The 13,118-nt window shown below is 41.4% G+C and overlaps 1 protein-coding gene across 1 annotated transcript in view; it reads left to right on the forward strand.

The window, feature by feature from the left end:
* The window catches only part of MAST4 (microtubule associated serine/threonine kinase family member 4), a gene marked incomplete at its 5' end in the record, with an annotated part of 512,560 nt that overhangs the window by 463,206 nt on the left and 36,236 nt on the right, over positions 1–13,118 (forward strand). Inside the window, 4 exon segments of the mRNA XM_081090007.1 lie at positions 1,036–1,103; positions 3,341–3,426; positions 10,402–10,610; positions 12,300–12,438. Of these exon segments, the coding sequence (XP_080946133.1) occupies positions 1,036–1,103; positions 3,341–3,426; positions 10,402–10,610; positions 12,300–12,438 (502 nt within the window).

The following is a 13,118-nucleotide window of genomic DNA, read 5'->3' on the forward strand; positions in this document are numbered from 1 at the left end:
AAAATGGGTGAAAGACCTGAAAAGACACTTCTCCAAAGAGGACATACAGATGGCCAATAGACATATGTAAAAAATGCAAATCAAAACGACAATGAGATATCTCCTCACACCTGTCAGAATGGCTGTCATCAATAAATCAACAAACAACATGTGTTGGCAAGGATATGGAGAAAAGGGAACCCTCATGTACTGCTGGTGGGAATGCAGGCTGGTGCAGCCACTGTGGAAAGCAGTATGGAATTTATTCAAAAAATTAAAAATGGAGCTGCTTTGTGACCCAGTGATCCTACTTCTAGGAATATACCTGAAGAAACCCGAAACACTGATTTGAAAAACTATATGAAGCCCTATGTTCATAGCAGCGTTGTTTTTAGTAGCACCCCAGGTGCCCATCAGTAGATGAGTGTATGAAATAGCCATGGAACATTTACACAATGGAATACTAGCTGGCCGGAAAATAAAAGGAAAAAAGAAGGAAATCTTACACTTTGTGATAGCACAGGTGGACTGGAGAGTGTTACACCAAGTGAAATAAGGCAGTCAGAGAAAGACAAGTACCTATGATTTCACTCATATGTGGAATCTAATGAACAAAATAAACTAACAAAACAGAAACAGACACAGATACAGAGAACAGACTGGCAGTTGTCAGAGGAGGGGGTTGGGAGGCCGTTTGAAAAAGGTGAAGGGATTAAGAAAAAATAAAGCAAATAAAACTTAATGACACAGACAACAGTTTGTGATTGAAGGAGAGTTGACTTGGGATGGTGAACACACAATACAGTATACAGATGATAAAAAAAAGAAAGAAAGAAATGAGGTTCCAGGGAAAGACTTGTAATGAATAATTTCCAAATGTCAGTTGTTGGCTCTTGCCATTTTGAAGATTTTTCTATGGGTTCATTAGAACATAGAGTAAATTTTTCTTTTTTTCATATTGGAAAAATTATTTTTCGGTTGTTTCAGCATGTATTCTTGTCTAAATGCAATTGTCCTATTTCTCTTAAACTTTGCTGTTTGTCTGTTTTATCTTAGAAATGGCTCAGTTGGGAAACTATAATAGCGGGACGGCAGAAACACCGGAAACAGATGAATCAGTGAGTGTAAGTATCTTTCTTGATGAAATATGATGTTAGTTTTTCTGTTTATGGCATCTGGAGATTTGGGCTGGGTTAATTACTTTATTTGTTCAACAAATATTTATTGTGCATTCCATGTGTAAGGCACTAGGCATAAAATTTTAGCCCCTCCCTTCAAAGAGAAAGGATCTTTGCTTCCAGTGAAGTGATGCATTCATTACTGGGAAATAATAAAATACAATTATGCAAAAACAGTTAAAATGATAAACTTGAATGAGATCTATGAAGAAAAAGGGCCATGTGCTACTAGAACATAACATGAAGAGATTTACCTTCGTCTTGAGCGTCCCAAAAGACACTTGCGCTTGAGATGTGAGGTGTTACTAGGATGAGAAAGGGCAGAGGGAACATGGCAGGCTGAGGGAAATCACAGGCAAAGACTGTGATGCAAGGGAGCAGAGTGCATCTGAGGACTAAGAGCAAGGGACACTGCAGAGACTGGAGAGGTTGGTTAAGAAGGGACTCAGAAGTCCTTGTTCATCTTCTGTCAATTTTTTTCTTTCAAAACAATGGGAAGTAATTGAGTTTTGGAGGAAATATATGGGTATGTGGGGTGGAGGGAGTCACAGGGAGATGACCCAATCTGAGTTCCAGCTTGAAAGAAATCACACGGATTGCAAGGAGCAGGCAGGGGTGACCATGGGAAGCCAGTGTAGAGGCTGATGCAGCGCCCAGGTGAGAGATCCCGGATGCTCTGCCGTTCTCCCTAAATTTGAGCACCAGAAGACGAATCAGGTGGAGCAGGCTGGGGTGATCAGGAAAGAGGAGCAGCCATGTAACCTAAGAATCAAGGCTCTGGAGTCAAACTGCTCGATTTGAAACCTGGCTCCACCTCTTACTAACTGTGGGTTCTCTCTGTGCATCAGGGTTTTTTTGTTTGTTTCTCTGCAAAATAGATAGAAAAGTTTAAAGGAGATAGTTTGTGTAAAATGGTTAGGACAGCAGCACTAAGTCAATGTTAAATGAATGGTAGCTTTTTCTGTTTATTATAACTGTCATAATTTTGAATGTGTTGAGGCTAAAGTCCCTCTGAGACCTCCAAGAAGAGCCTTCAAACTAGCAGCTATGTACAGGGTGTAGCTATGTACAGGGTGTAGTATCCTTTGGCACATGGAGGAGGGGTTTTAGGTAGAGGTTCGAATGACTTAGGAGACATTCATTGGCATAAATGAGGTCACTCTCGGGTAAGGAAGAGTTAATGAGACAAGTTGGCCCCAGTCTTGAATTATATTTTCTGAAATGGGGCATTGGCAGGTGATGGCTAGATCTAGGTCCTGTGGCCAGAGGCCAAGGGAAGATAGAGAAGAGAGCTGGTTGTTTGAGTTGAGGAGGTCAAGTAACCCAGAGGCCAGGATGCTATGTGAGTTACCTGTGTAGACACTGAAGGCACCCAGATGGTGAGAGAATGTGGGCAGAAAGATAGGTTGGAAGCTGAGTATCCAAGTCTTGCAAAGATGAGTGGATGACAGGGTCAGCGATGACAGCTCTGAATGGGGGAGGGTGGCGTTTCTTCCCAGACTATAGGAAAGGAAGTCTGGGCTCTGCAGTAGCAGCAAAGAGGCTGGTAACCCCCTCTCAATGCTAAGGATACATGGAGTATGAGAAAACAATTTTTTAGCAGCACTTTTTTTGTTCTTATCCTTTGAACTAAACTTTTAAAGAGCTCTCTTTTTGAACACTAAGATTAAACTATAGTAAGATTGATGGTATGGAATTAGAGAAAGGCAGACATCCTATGTTTGGGTGTCCCATTGGCTGCCGACTACCTTTTCCAAGCAAGAAAGGCTGCCACAGGAGTGAAATAGCCGTGCTCTGGTCTGGAACAGAGAAGACACAGCATCCGAGGCCCAAGGACAGCCGCTCTAACCAGCTCTTTCCGGCCAGCTGAAGCCAGAGGAACTTGAAATCTCAAACTTTAAAAGACTAGGATGAGGCTAACCTGAATAGTTAATAGAGGTGAATTAAAATTGGGAATTTTCAAACACTTGGTGCCTTCAGCTCCTGGAAATGTGGGTGCACTTAAGTGAAACTTAGACACTGCTCTAGAAAATTGATCTTGGAAGCTGTCCTTCAGGTTCCTGTGCTAGAATATGGCTCTTCGACATATTAAACAACAGAGCATGTAATTAAAAAATATTATTGATTTGGCTGTGGTGCTTGAATTCTCAACTATTTTTTAACTTCCGTATTTTGTTTCCAAGAGCTCAAATGCTTCCCTGAAACTTCGAAGGAAACCTCGGGAAAGTGATTTTGAAACGATTAAGCTGATTAGCAATGGAGCCTATGGGTAAGTAATTAAAGAAAACTCTGTTGTATTTTAACACACTAAAGTACTGTATTCTTCACCTTTATCTTATGTCAAATAGCTGTTGTATAGGGACTTTAGTTTTTACATCTCTGCTCATTCATTGATGGGTATAACATGTAGCCAAAATCATTTTTCACTGGATACTCCATCAGAAAACATATCAGGTGGCCTGAGAGTTATTTTAGAGGATCAGAGAGGATGAATTCAAAAGTAAAGGTTTATAAAGTAAAAGAAATTTTGTATATATGCCTATTTCTGCCTCCTTTACTCTGCCCTTTCGGGTTCAGAAGTAACTGTCTCTTGGTTGATATAGATATATGTATGAATATATGTTTAGATACTCACACACATACATACCCAGATATAGTATACTAGAGGCCTGGTGCACAAATTTGTGCACGGGTAGGGTCCAGCCAACCAGCCCCAGTCAGGGCTGATTGGGCCGGGCCGGCCAGGGTGAGGGGCTGCAGGTGGTTGGCAGGCCGGCCCCACCCCCTGGTTGAACTGCCAGTTGAGACGACAATTTGCATATTACCCTTTTATTATACAGGAGGATATGTATCTGAACATATATATTAGCATCTGAACAAGAATAAATATGTTTGAATATGTATAAATTCACATATAGCATTCCTGCTTGAGAATTAGCCAGTACTTCCTCCCTGACCAGCTCTCAACCTAGTAGAGAAGTATTTAGATAAAAAGGTTGGTTGAAAATTAAGAGCAGTACATTTCTTTGAGTCTTTATATTACACCAGGATTGTTTTTCAGTTGAACACTGTGTTATATAATCTGATGACATTAGTGGTCCCTCTTCCTTAATCCATTTTTATAGACACGAGACTTTACTCTCATGGCAAAGGGCCAATAGTGACAGGATCCTTCTGAGTTTCTAATAAATAGTTCAAAAGGGTAATTAATACACAAACTATGTCCTGATCCATTTTAGATGGCCCAAGAACTCTAGTTTAATTAAGTATTAATCCCAGTTCCATCTGTATATGGAAAGCAATAAACAATCTCCTAGACATTTATTGCCATTTATCACACAAGTGAGCAGATGAGATAAAAGTGATTTTTGTTGTGCCACAAGGGATGTTTCTCCTTACAATTTTTTTTTACCTCTAATATTTTCCACACCATTAATTTAGAGAAGAACTTAAATATTTGTGGTCTTTCCTATGCTTCACTGATTTGCTTTCAGGATATGTCAAGTGACATATTTCCTGATGTGGCTTATAAATGCTCTCTTGTGAGGTTTGTTTGTTTGGGGGATACTTTATGTCCTTCAAGAATCTCATTGAAACTTTTCATTTAAGAAGATTATTTTAGCATGCACTTATTTGTGGGTTTTGTTTATTATTTGTATTTCTTTTTAGTTTTGGAGACCCTATGAGGATTTCTTACTTCATTGGAGAGAAGGCTGGACTTTGATTTAATGGGCCGATGGTTTGAGCACTGCTAGGTTTAATTGGCAGTGGAATTCTGGAATAAGATGATCTGTGAAGCACCGTTTTTATAAAACGTGGGCATAGATCTTAGCAGTATTTGGAGTTCTAATTGGTTGAGTAAACTCATTTGTAATGCAGTTAAAGCACTGTATAGTAGATGAGGTATATCACACTTTGGGGAATGGCTGGGAATATACAAGAAGTTAAACAAGCTAGGAATCAGTAAACACCCAGGATGCAGGCCAAGTCGTTAATGGGCTCACAAGCTGCCTGCAGGAGCCTCTGCCAATCAACTGAAACGTTCTTTCCTCTTTGGCTCTTCTCAGATTTAATCTCTCATTACATTTTTGACAGATTTCCTTTAAGTAATAATTATTTCTCATTTGAATTTGAATGGAGCTATGCCCATTGGTCCACCCAGTCAAAGTGCTGGCTGCAGGCTTCCCTGGCTGCTGAACAAGTGGACCCTCTGTGGGAGGCTTTCGTAGGCAACTCTGTGACAGTGTTGCGTTCACGTCAGTGACTCGTGGTGACACTGATTTTGAGAACTGGTTGTGCTGAGAACTAATCCTCTCATTAGGATGAGCTTCTTCCTACATGTCATGCTAAAGCACGTCGTGGTTTTATCTGCATCCTGCTTACTGACAATTCATATCACAAAGCCAACTTGCTAATTTGATAAGCATCTGATTTCCTTCTCTATTTAACGTTGCGGATGCCTGACTGGAAATTAAACATCCCTTCATGCCAATGTGGCACTTTGTAGAAAGCTAACACTCAGTGTGTGCCTCATCGTCCAGTTACCTGATCTATGTTGTCTCCCACAGGAGCCTGTGGGCAGTTGATGTTACTTCCTCTTGGCTGGGGCGGGAGGGGCTCGGGCAAGGTCACGGGCACTGACCCCACACAGAGCTCTTTCCTGACAGGAGGTGTTCTTGTGCTATAACCTCTGGTCATCTTAATTGGGGTGTCGAGGTCTTCAGTTGAGCACTTGCACTTGGATTTTTAAATGACAACTTTGAATGTTTTTAAAGTGAAAGCATAAAATTGACTAAAAATTCTAAAGAGTAAAAAAAACATTAAACTTGAAAGGCACAACGTTTCTCCCCCATTTTGCTTTCCTTCTAGCCTTGACGCAGTTGTTCTCTTTTAACCTCAAAGGTCAGGAGATGTGCCCTGTGACAGGTGCCCCATTGCCGCACACTCTCTCCCCCAGCCTTTCCTCTCGGCTTCCCTCCAACACATGCACTTCCATTCCCATGTGCAGCTTTGTGCTGGGCTCTCGGATTCAGGCATAATTTTATACGCATCAAACATTCACACTCCCGATAGGACAGATTCATTCTGCTCCAGATCCTGTCAGCGTCTGATTCCACCCCCCACCCACCCCCCACACACCTCTCAGTTCTACACGGTGGCACGGAGCTTGGCGCAGCGAGAAACCAGGCCCCAGGCGCCCCTGCTCCCTGCATCACCTCCCACCCTTGAATTTTTCTATTTCACAGGGTGGTCAGTGTAGGAAAAGAGAGAGAGAAGCAGCCTTTTCAAGGAAAACCACCCTGGGGGCAGAAAGCAAAGAGGTGTGGGGCTGAATCACTTGACTCCAGTTTTATCATGTAGGGAGGTTTACAGCTCTGCTTAGCAGTGTTAGATGTCTGTCTATTGGCTGCTATCTGCCTCTCTTTGTTTCTCTTTTCAATCTCTCTCTCTCTCTCTCTCTCTCTCTCTCTCTCTCTCTCTCTCTCTCTCTCTCTCTCTCTCCTTACTTAGACTTGGAACCTTGATTAACGAGAAAGGTGTATGTGGAAGATAGCAATTATTACTAAATAAACAAATGTCAGCACTAAGAAATAATATTCCTAAAGCGGTACAAACATGTAAAAATGAAGAACGTAAGACAAAAGAAATTCTAATTAAGAAGTCTAGTTGACTTTTGCAACTTGATCAAGATATGTGTGTCCTGAGGCAGAGGTAGCTCAAGCTACCTAAAGGATTAATTTCACTTGGTTTACATCAATTTCCTAAGGATTAGCTGATCATTTTAAGCACATCATAGCAAGGGGAAAGCAGAAAGTCAAATCAAACGTTATGAACTCAAAATCTGAGAAGAAAGGTTGCAGCAGTTTTTCACACAGTGCCACCAAAAACCTAGTCTGGATGGTGGTCAAGTAGGGCCTAAGGCAGCATTCTCTTCTGTTCTTTCATAAAATTGTGTACAGCTCCATCCTTCTTCCCCTGCTTCCTGTTGCTCTCAGACATACTGCTGAACAGTTATTCATGTAAGAAATGGTGATGCTTGACAGAAAATCAAAATGGGAACCTTCTGAGAGGCCAGCAGTGGAGTTAGCGATGTCATTTGTCTGGGTCCTCAGCACCGAGCCTGCTCAGTATTAAATATTGGAAGGAGAGGTGGAAAGTAAGCGCTATTCCAATCACTCTCCTGGATAGGCAAGTGATAATATAAGGATACTATCTTTCTTTTAACATTTTGAGTTCCAAATTTCAGTAACTATTTCAAAAACTCCTCTTCATGGCAATGTTTGTTTACCGGTGCTTGTCTTACATCCAGGGGAAGGCCAAGTTATTTCCTAGGCTCCCATGCATCTGCCTGTCCTGCTCCCAGCATCTGTGTAGGAGAAACTCAGGTTTTCTTTGGATTTTGATTTTATTCAATCAGTAGTTGAAAAAAGAAAAGCCTTTAATCTGATTTAGAAAGAATGAGTAGTGGGTTGGTTAACTAAAAAGTTGGTCAAAGTAGGAAATCAGTAATAAATGATATGTACTTTAAACATTTTAATTTAAACTAAATATATGCAAATTTACTAGTCTTTTGATGTAAGGCCTTTTTACGACAGCCACTATAAACACTTATACATTGTCTCTGTTTTCCAACTTAAACTTCTTTAAAGATGAAGAACTTGAGCCATCTGAATGTAAGAATCTAGATTTTTATTGTTTTCTTAACTTTTGGAAATCTTTTCACCCATACTAAAACAATAGGAATTGTATTTAGTAACTCACTTTCCAAAACATTCTATTTAATCTATATAATAAAAGCCTAAATGACCATTATGGCGGAAGAACTGGAATAACTGGTCTCTATGATGCGCACTGGCCACCAGGGGGCAGACGCTCAACACAGGAGCTGCCCCCTGGTGGTCAGTGTGAGTGCCGCTCAGCCAGAAGCCGGGCTCACAGCTGGCAAGCGCACTACCCAGTGGTGGCAGCAGGCACAGCAGGTCAGGATGAGCATGAGCAGCACGGCACCCGGCCTTGACTCTGGCTCCTCCCTGGCCACCTGCCGGACTGCAAGGGGGATGTCCGACTGCCAGCTTAGGCCCGATCCCGGTGCCGTTCTCTGTAGAAGGCAGTCAGTCTGAACAACTCAGTGACTCAGGGAAGTGTAGGGAACTCAGGGTGAGCCTGCCTCCATGCTTGACTTACCCACTCGATGGTGTTCACAGGACAGACCATGGTGGCCCAGCCCATGCACGTGCAGCAGCTGCTGAAGCTCAAGCAGCAGGTCATGCAGCAGTAAAAGGTCATCCAGCCACAAACGGGTGGGCAGACATCCCCGAAGGGGCCCCAGACTGTGAGAGGACATAGGCCGGGGTGAGGGACCCCCCCCCCCCCGCCACGTGCATGAATTTTGTGCACCAGCCTCTAATTTTCTTATAAACAGCGATGCTTTTCCTTCTCACCCTCATGTTTCATCTGTCTAAATATTGTTTTACATTAGTTAATCATGATATCAAGCCTAGACAGAAAAACAGGTGTGGAAATCAGCTCAGCTGGTGGGAGCCTGGATTTGGAGGCCTCCTGACATGGTCCTAGCCCACGCAGAAAGCATGAGCACCCAGTGGGTCAGCTTCTGTGTCAGGGTGTTATGCTGTGGGAATAACAGCTCCAGGTTATGCCTTAACATAGTTATGTAGAGTGAGGTTAAGAGTGCTTTAAAGAAAGTAAAGGAAGAAGAATACCAAAGAAATGATGAGAAAGAAAAAAAGGAGTAAAGAAAAAAAAGTAATGTTTAAACAGAGACCCAAAAAAATGGGATTTTGTGAATGAAAGGAAAAGATGAATACAAAGAGAAGACAAAAATAGAGATACACATACTTGAAAGAAAAATGAATTCCTGGTTGAACAGTTAAGGGGAAAATGGGAGCTTTGATTAAACCTAAGTGCAATATACTTAAAATTTATGTCAGTGGACCATCCTGTTGTATGGGCTAAGCAGGAATATAGGGTGTCTTAGTCCCCCTATATTCATTTCTTGGACAGTGAAAATAACTAGTGGAAAATGGATCTCAGAACAGATGACCCCTAGTTTTAGGAGGCAGACCACTGGGTATATCTTACTGTGATTGATTGCTTTTAGGTAAATAACTACTTATTTGATCATTGCATTTGTTGCAGGGTAGCCTCATATAACCTATTACACAATTCTAATGACTGATGGCTCTTTGGGTAAATTATTACTTATCTGAGCATTACCTAACCTGGGAGTTCAAATCTGTTCTCCCACAATAATGACAAGTGAGGAGAAGCTAATGAGAAAAAAAGTTAGTCCAAGGCATTTTCCTCGTTGCTCACCATTTCCAGGTGGGATTTTAAGACTCCTCCTAATTATTCCTTTTCTCTACAACATTCAAAGCCTCAGGGAGTCCAGTGCAAGGTCGTGGAATATGGGGAAGGTCATTCAGTCCCTCCTGTGGAGTACTTAAGTGAGGCTTTTGGCACAGATTCAACGCAGCCTACAAATTTTACCATAAAATTGCCTGACACCTTGGCCAGAGGTTGGATGGGGCAGCAGTCAGCGTATTATGGCCTCCTTTTGTGCTGGGAAATGCATTTTCTGTTGAACCAGGCACAGGTGTTCCTCATGCCAAGAGTTGCAGTGAGGAAATATACTATTCTTTGCTGCCAAACAGCCTTAGTTGACCTATGATACACTCCTCATTTATCTGGAAATTTCATGGGAAGTAAATGTCTCTCAAGTTGGAAGGCAACTACTCTAAAAAGCGATGCTCCTTTTGCAGATTCCAAAGGTATCACATAGGAAATATTTGCTGTAGTCAGTGGAGGGAAATGCCTAACAGGTTTCTAATGTTAGGAAGGATCTTGCTCTCAAGGTCTGTATGCACTTCCGTTAATTCTCTCCTGTTCTGACTTCTGTATTGGATTTTGTTTTGTTTGTGGAACTGAAAACATCAGGTAGCTATTGGAAAACAGCCCACTCTGGAGACATTTTCTTCCTTCAGCAGTGAAGATGGATTTGATGTCTTATGTATGACCTGTGATCTTTATTGAAGGAATTTTCTTAAAAAAATCAATCTAGCCAAAGGCTCTTGGCCTGGGGCGGATGTTGGTAGCAGCCAGCGTAGCTTGTGTGAGTTGAACTCCGCCTGGCGTGTGAACTGAAACAGAGTACCTGATCACATGGTTACTGAACTCAGAAGCACCCCATCTTCCTGTGAACCCCAACTCTCATGCTCCTTTTCAGGGCAGTCTACTTTGTCCGGCATAAGGAGTCCCGGCAGCGCTTCGCCATGAAGAAGATCAATAAACAGAACCTCCTTCTCCGGAACCAGGTCCAGCAGGCCTTCGTGGAGCGGGACATCCTGACGTTTGCAGAGAACCCCTTTGTGGTCAGCATGTACTGCTCCTTTGAAACGAGGCGCCACTTGTGCATGGTCATGGAATATGTGGAAGGTAAGGCAGTCTGACACGGAGAACGGACCCCTGGCCCAGAGACGCCTCGCTCATTGGTGTGCCTGAAGCTCTCTGTATTTGGGTGACATTATAGCTGTGTTCATCCAGGAACCGGAGCCAGGCAAGGAGATGGATGCGTCCCTGTCATTATCTTGTGATAATTGCTTTTAAGGAGCCTGCTCTACTATAACAGGGGAAATTAGTGCTACTAGTATTTGGGAAAAGATTGTTGTTCTTTTTTAATAGCTTTTAATTCTTATTATCTCCTCTCAATTGGTCATTAAATTTAGAATATAGGTGATGAGATTGTTTCTACTTATTTTTACCATATATCATAACAGCATTCATCACAATTGATCTCTTAAAGAATTAATTAGAAGTACATCCTTTCTACACTCTCCCTCCAGAGAGCATACCCACACCTTTCCCTACAGGCCTGCCCCCGGAGACTTGCAACCAGGGAGCAATGGGCAGTGGCAGCTCATCCCAGATAACCCCTGGATCCTGTCTCCAACCCCCCTTTCCTCTGACTTCCCAGTGAGCTGACAGAAGCACAGCCTTGGATCACTTCTGTCACTGTGACCTTTTTAAAAAAATGTTTTTTATTGATTTTAGAGAGAGATAAAGTGAGGAGAGAGAGAAAAACAATTGACATGAGGGAAACATTGGTGTGAGAGAGAAACTTGGATCGGTTGCCTCATGCACACCCCACCTGGGATTGAACCCGCAACCTGGGTATCCACCCTTACTGGGAATTGAACCAGCAACCCTTTGGTACATGGGAGGATGCTCAACGAACTGAGCCGCACCAGCCAGTGTTGTCACTGTGACTTTCATTTCTCAGTAACTTGTTGACATAAACAGTTAATAAAATGAATTGATCGACAAGGGCCAAAACGATTTTTAAAGCATCTAATTTAAGCTCTTATAATAGTTTGAACAGAATCCCAAAACTATGAAACTGGAAGAAACCTTAAATATATTTTAGTCCAACCATTTCCTTTTGCAGATGAATGAACTGAAACCCAAGAAGCGGGGGGACTTACTAGATACTCAGTGTAGATATAAGACAAAAATATAGCTTGTCTGATTACTACCCATCAGTGTTTTCACCATACCAGTACTTTGCTTTATTAACCTTTGTTTGTGGTTATTTTAACAACTAACATTTATCCTGTGTTCAGTGTGTGTTGGCAATATCTTCAAATCTTTACATAGATTGCCTCACCTAATCTCCACAATAATCCTAGGAGGAATGACACTGTTACTATCCTATTACTGATGAGAGAACCAAGATGGGTTTCCCTAAGATCTGCCCACCTGTAACACTCAGAGGCTAGGATTGAACTCAGGCAGCCAGATTCCAAAATCTGTGGTTTTCACGGGCATATTTTAAATTGTCACCGTGTTCCTAAAGTTATGCTAGCAGTTTTTCAATTTTCAATTCCACATCAGAGCCAAACCTGCTCTCTTCGGAGTACTGCTTCTTGAATAAAAATCTATATTTTCTCCACACCACATCTTAATGAGAAGCATGATTCCTTAACACACAGTCTCCACGTATGAATATGATATGCTATGCCTGTGGGTAAAGGCCATTCTGCTTTGAAAATCTGAAGACTAAACTGCTGGCCTTCTTTAATCCTAGCCAATGCTATACCTGCCCAGTCTTTTCCTTGTGTTTCCTAGGGGGTGACTGTGCTACCTTAATGAAGAACATGGGTCCTCTCCCTGTTGATATGGCCCGGATGTACTTTGCTGAGACGGTCCTGGCCTTGGAATATCTGCACAATTATGGAATTGTCCACCGGGATTTGAAGCCAGACAAGTATGTGTACTGATGAAATATATCTTTTTTTTTTACACAATATAAAAGCTTTCTTAGGTCTATAAAACTATTTTCTTTTAATGCTGTTTTACACATTTTAAAATCTTCCCATAATGTGCCCAAGTGAGTTATTTTAAAGTATATATGGTAATTCTTTAAAGCTATGATGCTTATAATAATAGCTTATAGGGAACAAAAGAAAAGATGACTTTGAAGCCAGGGTTAGTTGTTCTTTAAAAGGCTTTATTCTATAAACTAGTGAACAGTTACATACACTGCTACTAGTTTTCTGGATAGTTTCTATCTATCATACTTACATAATCTTTTTCTACTGAAAGGTGATATGCTTGATATTCTATTCTGTTTTACTCATAATTTAATGTAAAAATTTTTAATCTATATAGAGTTCATTATGGTATTTGATTTGAGACACAGATAGACTATTTTTCTCCAAATGACTAGTTATTCATCTTGATGCCAGTTATTAAATGTTTCATGCTTTCTTCACATCTGAAAAGCCTCTAAATGCATTACCTGTTAGTATGTATAGCTTTTATGTATGCAGAGAATCGAATGATACATATAACTCATGTTCAATCCAGAAAATTTGGAAAGTGGAAAAAACCATTTTTCTTTATATATTTTTAGTAATGCACAACATTACTGAGCAAAGACAAGTA

The sequence above is a fragment of the Myotis nattereri genome (assembly GCF_964212035.1).
Source record: "Myotis nattereri genome assembly, chromosome: 4".
Classification (NCBI taxonomy): Eukaryota; Metazoa; Chordata; class Mammalia; order Chiroptera; family Vespertilionidae; genus Myotis; species Myotis nattereri.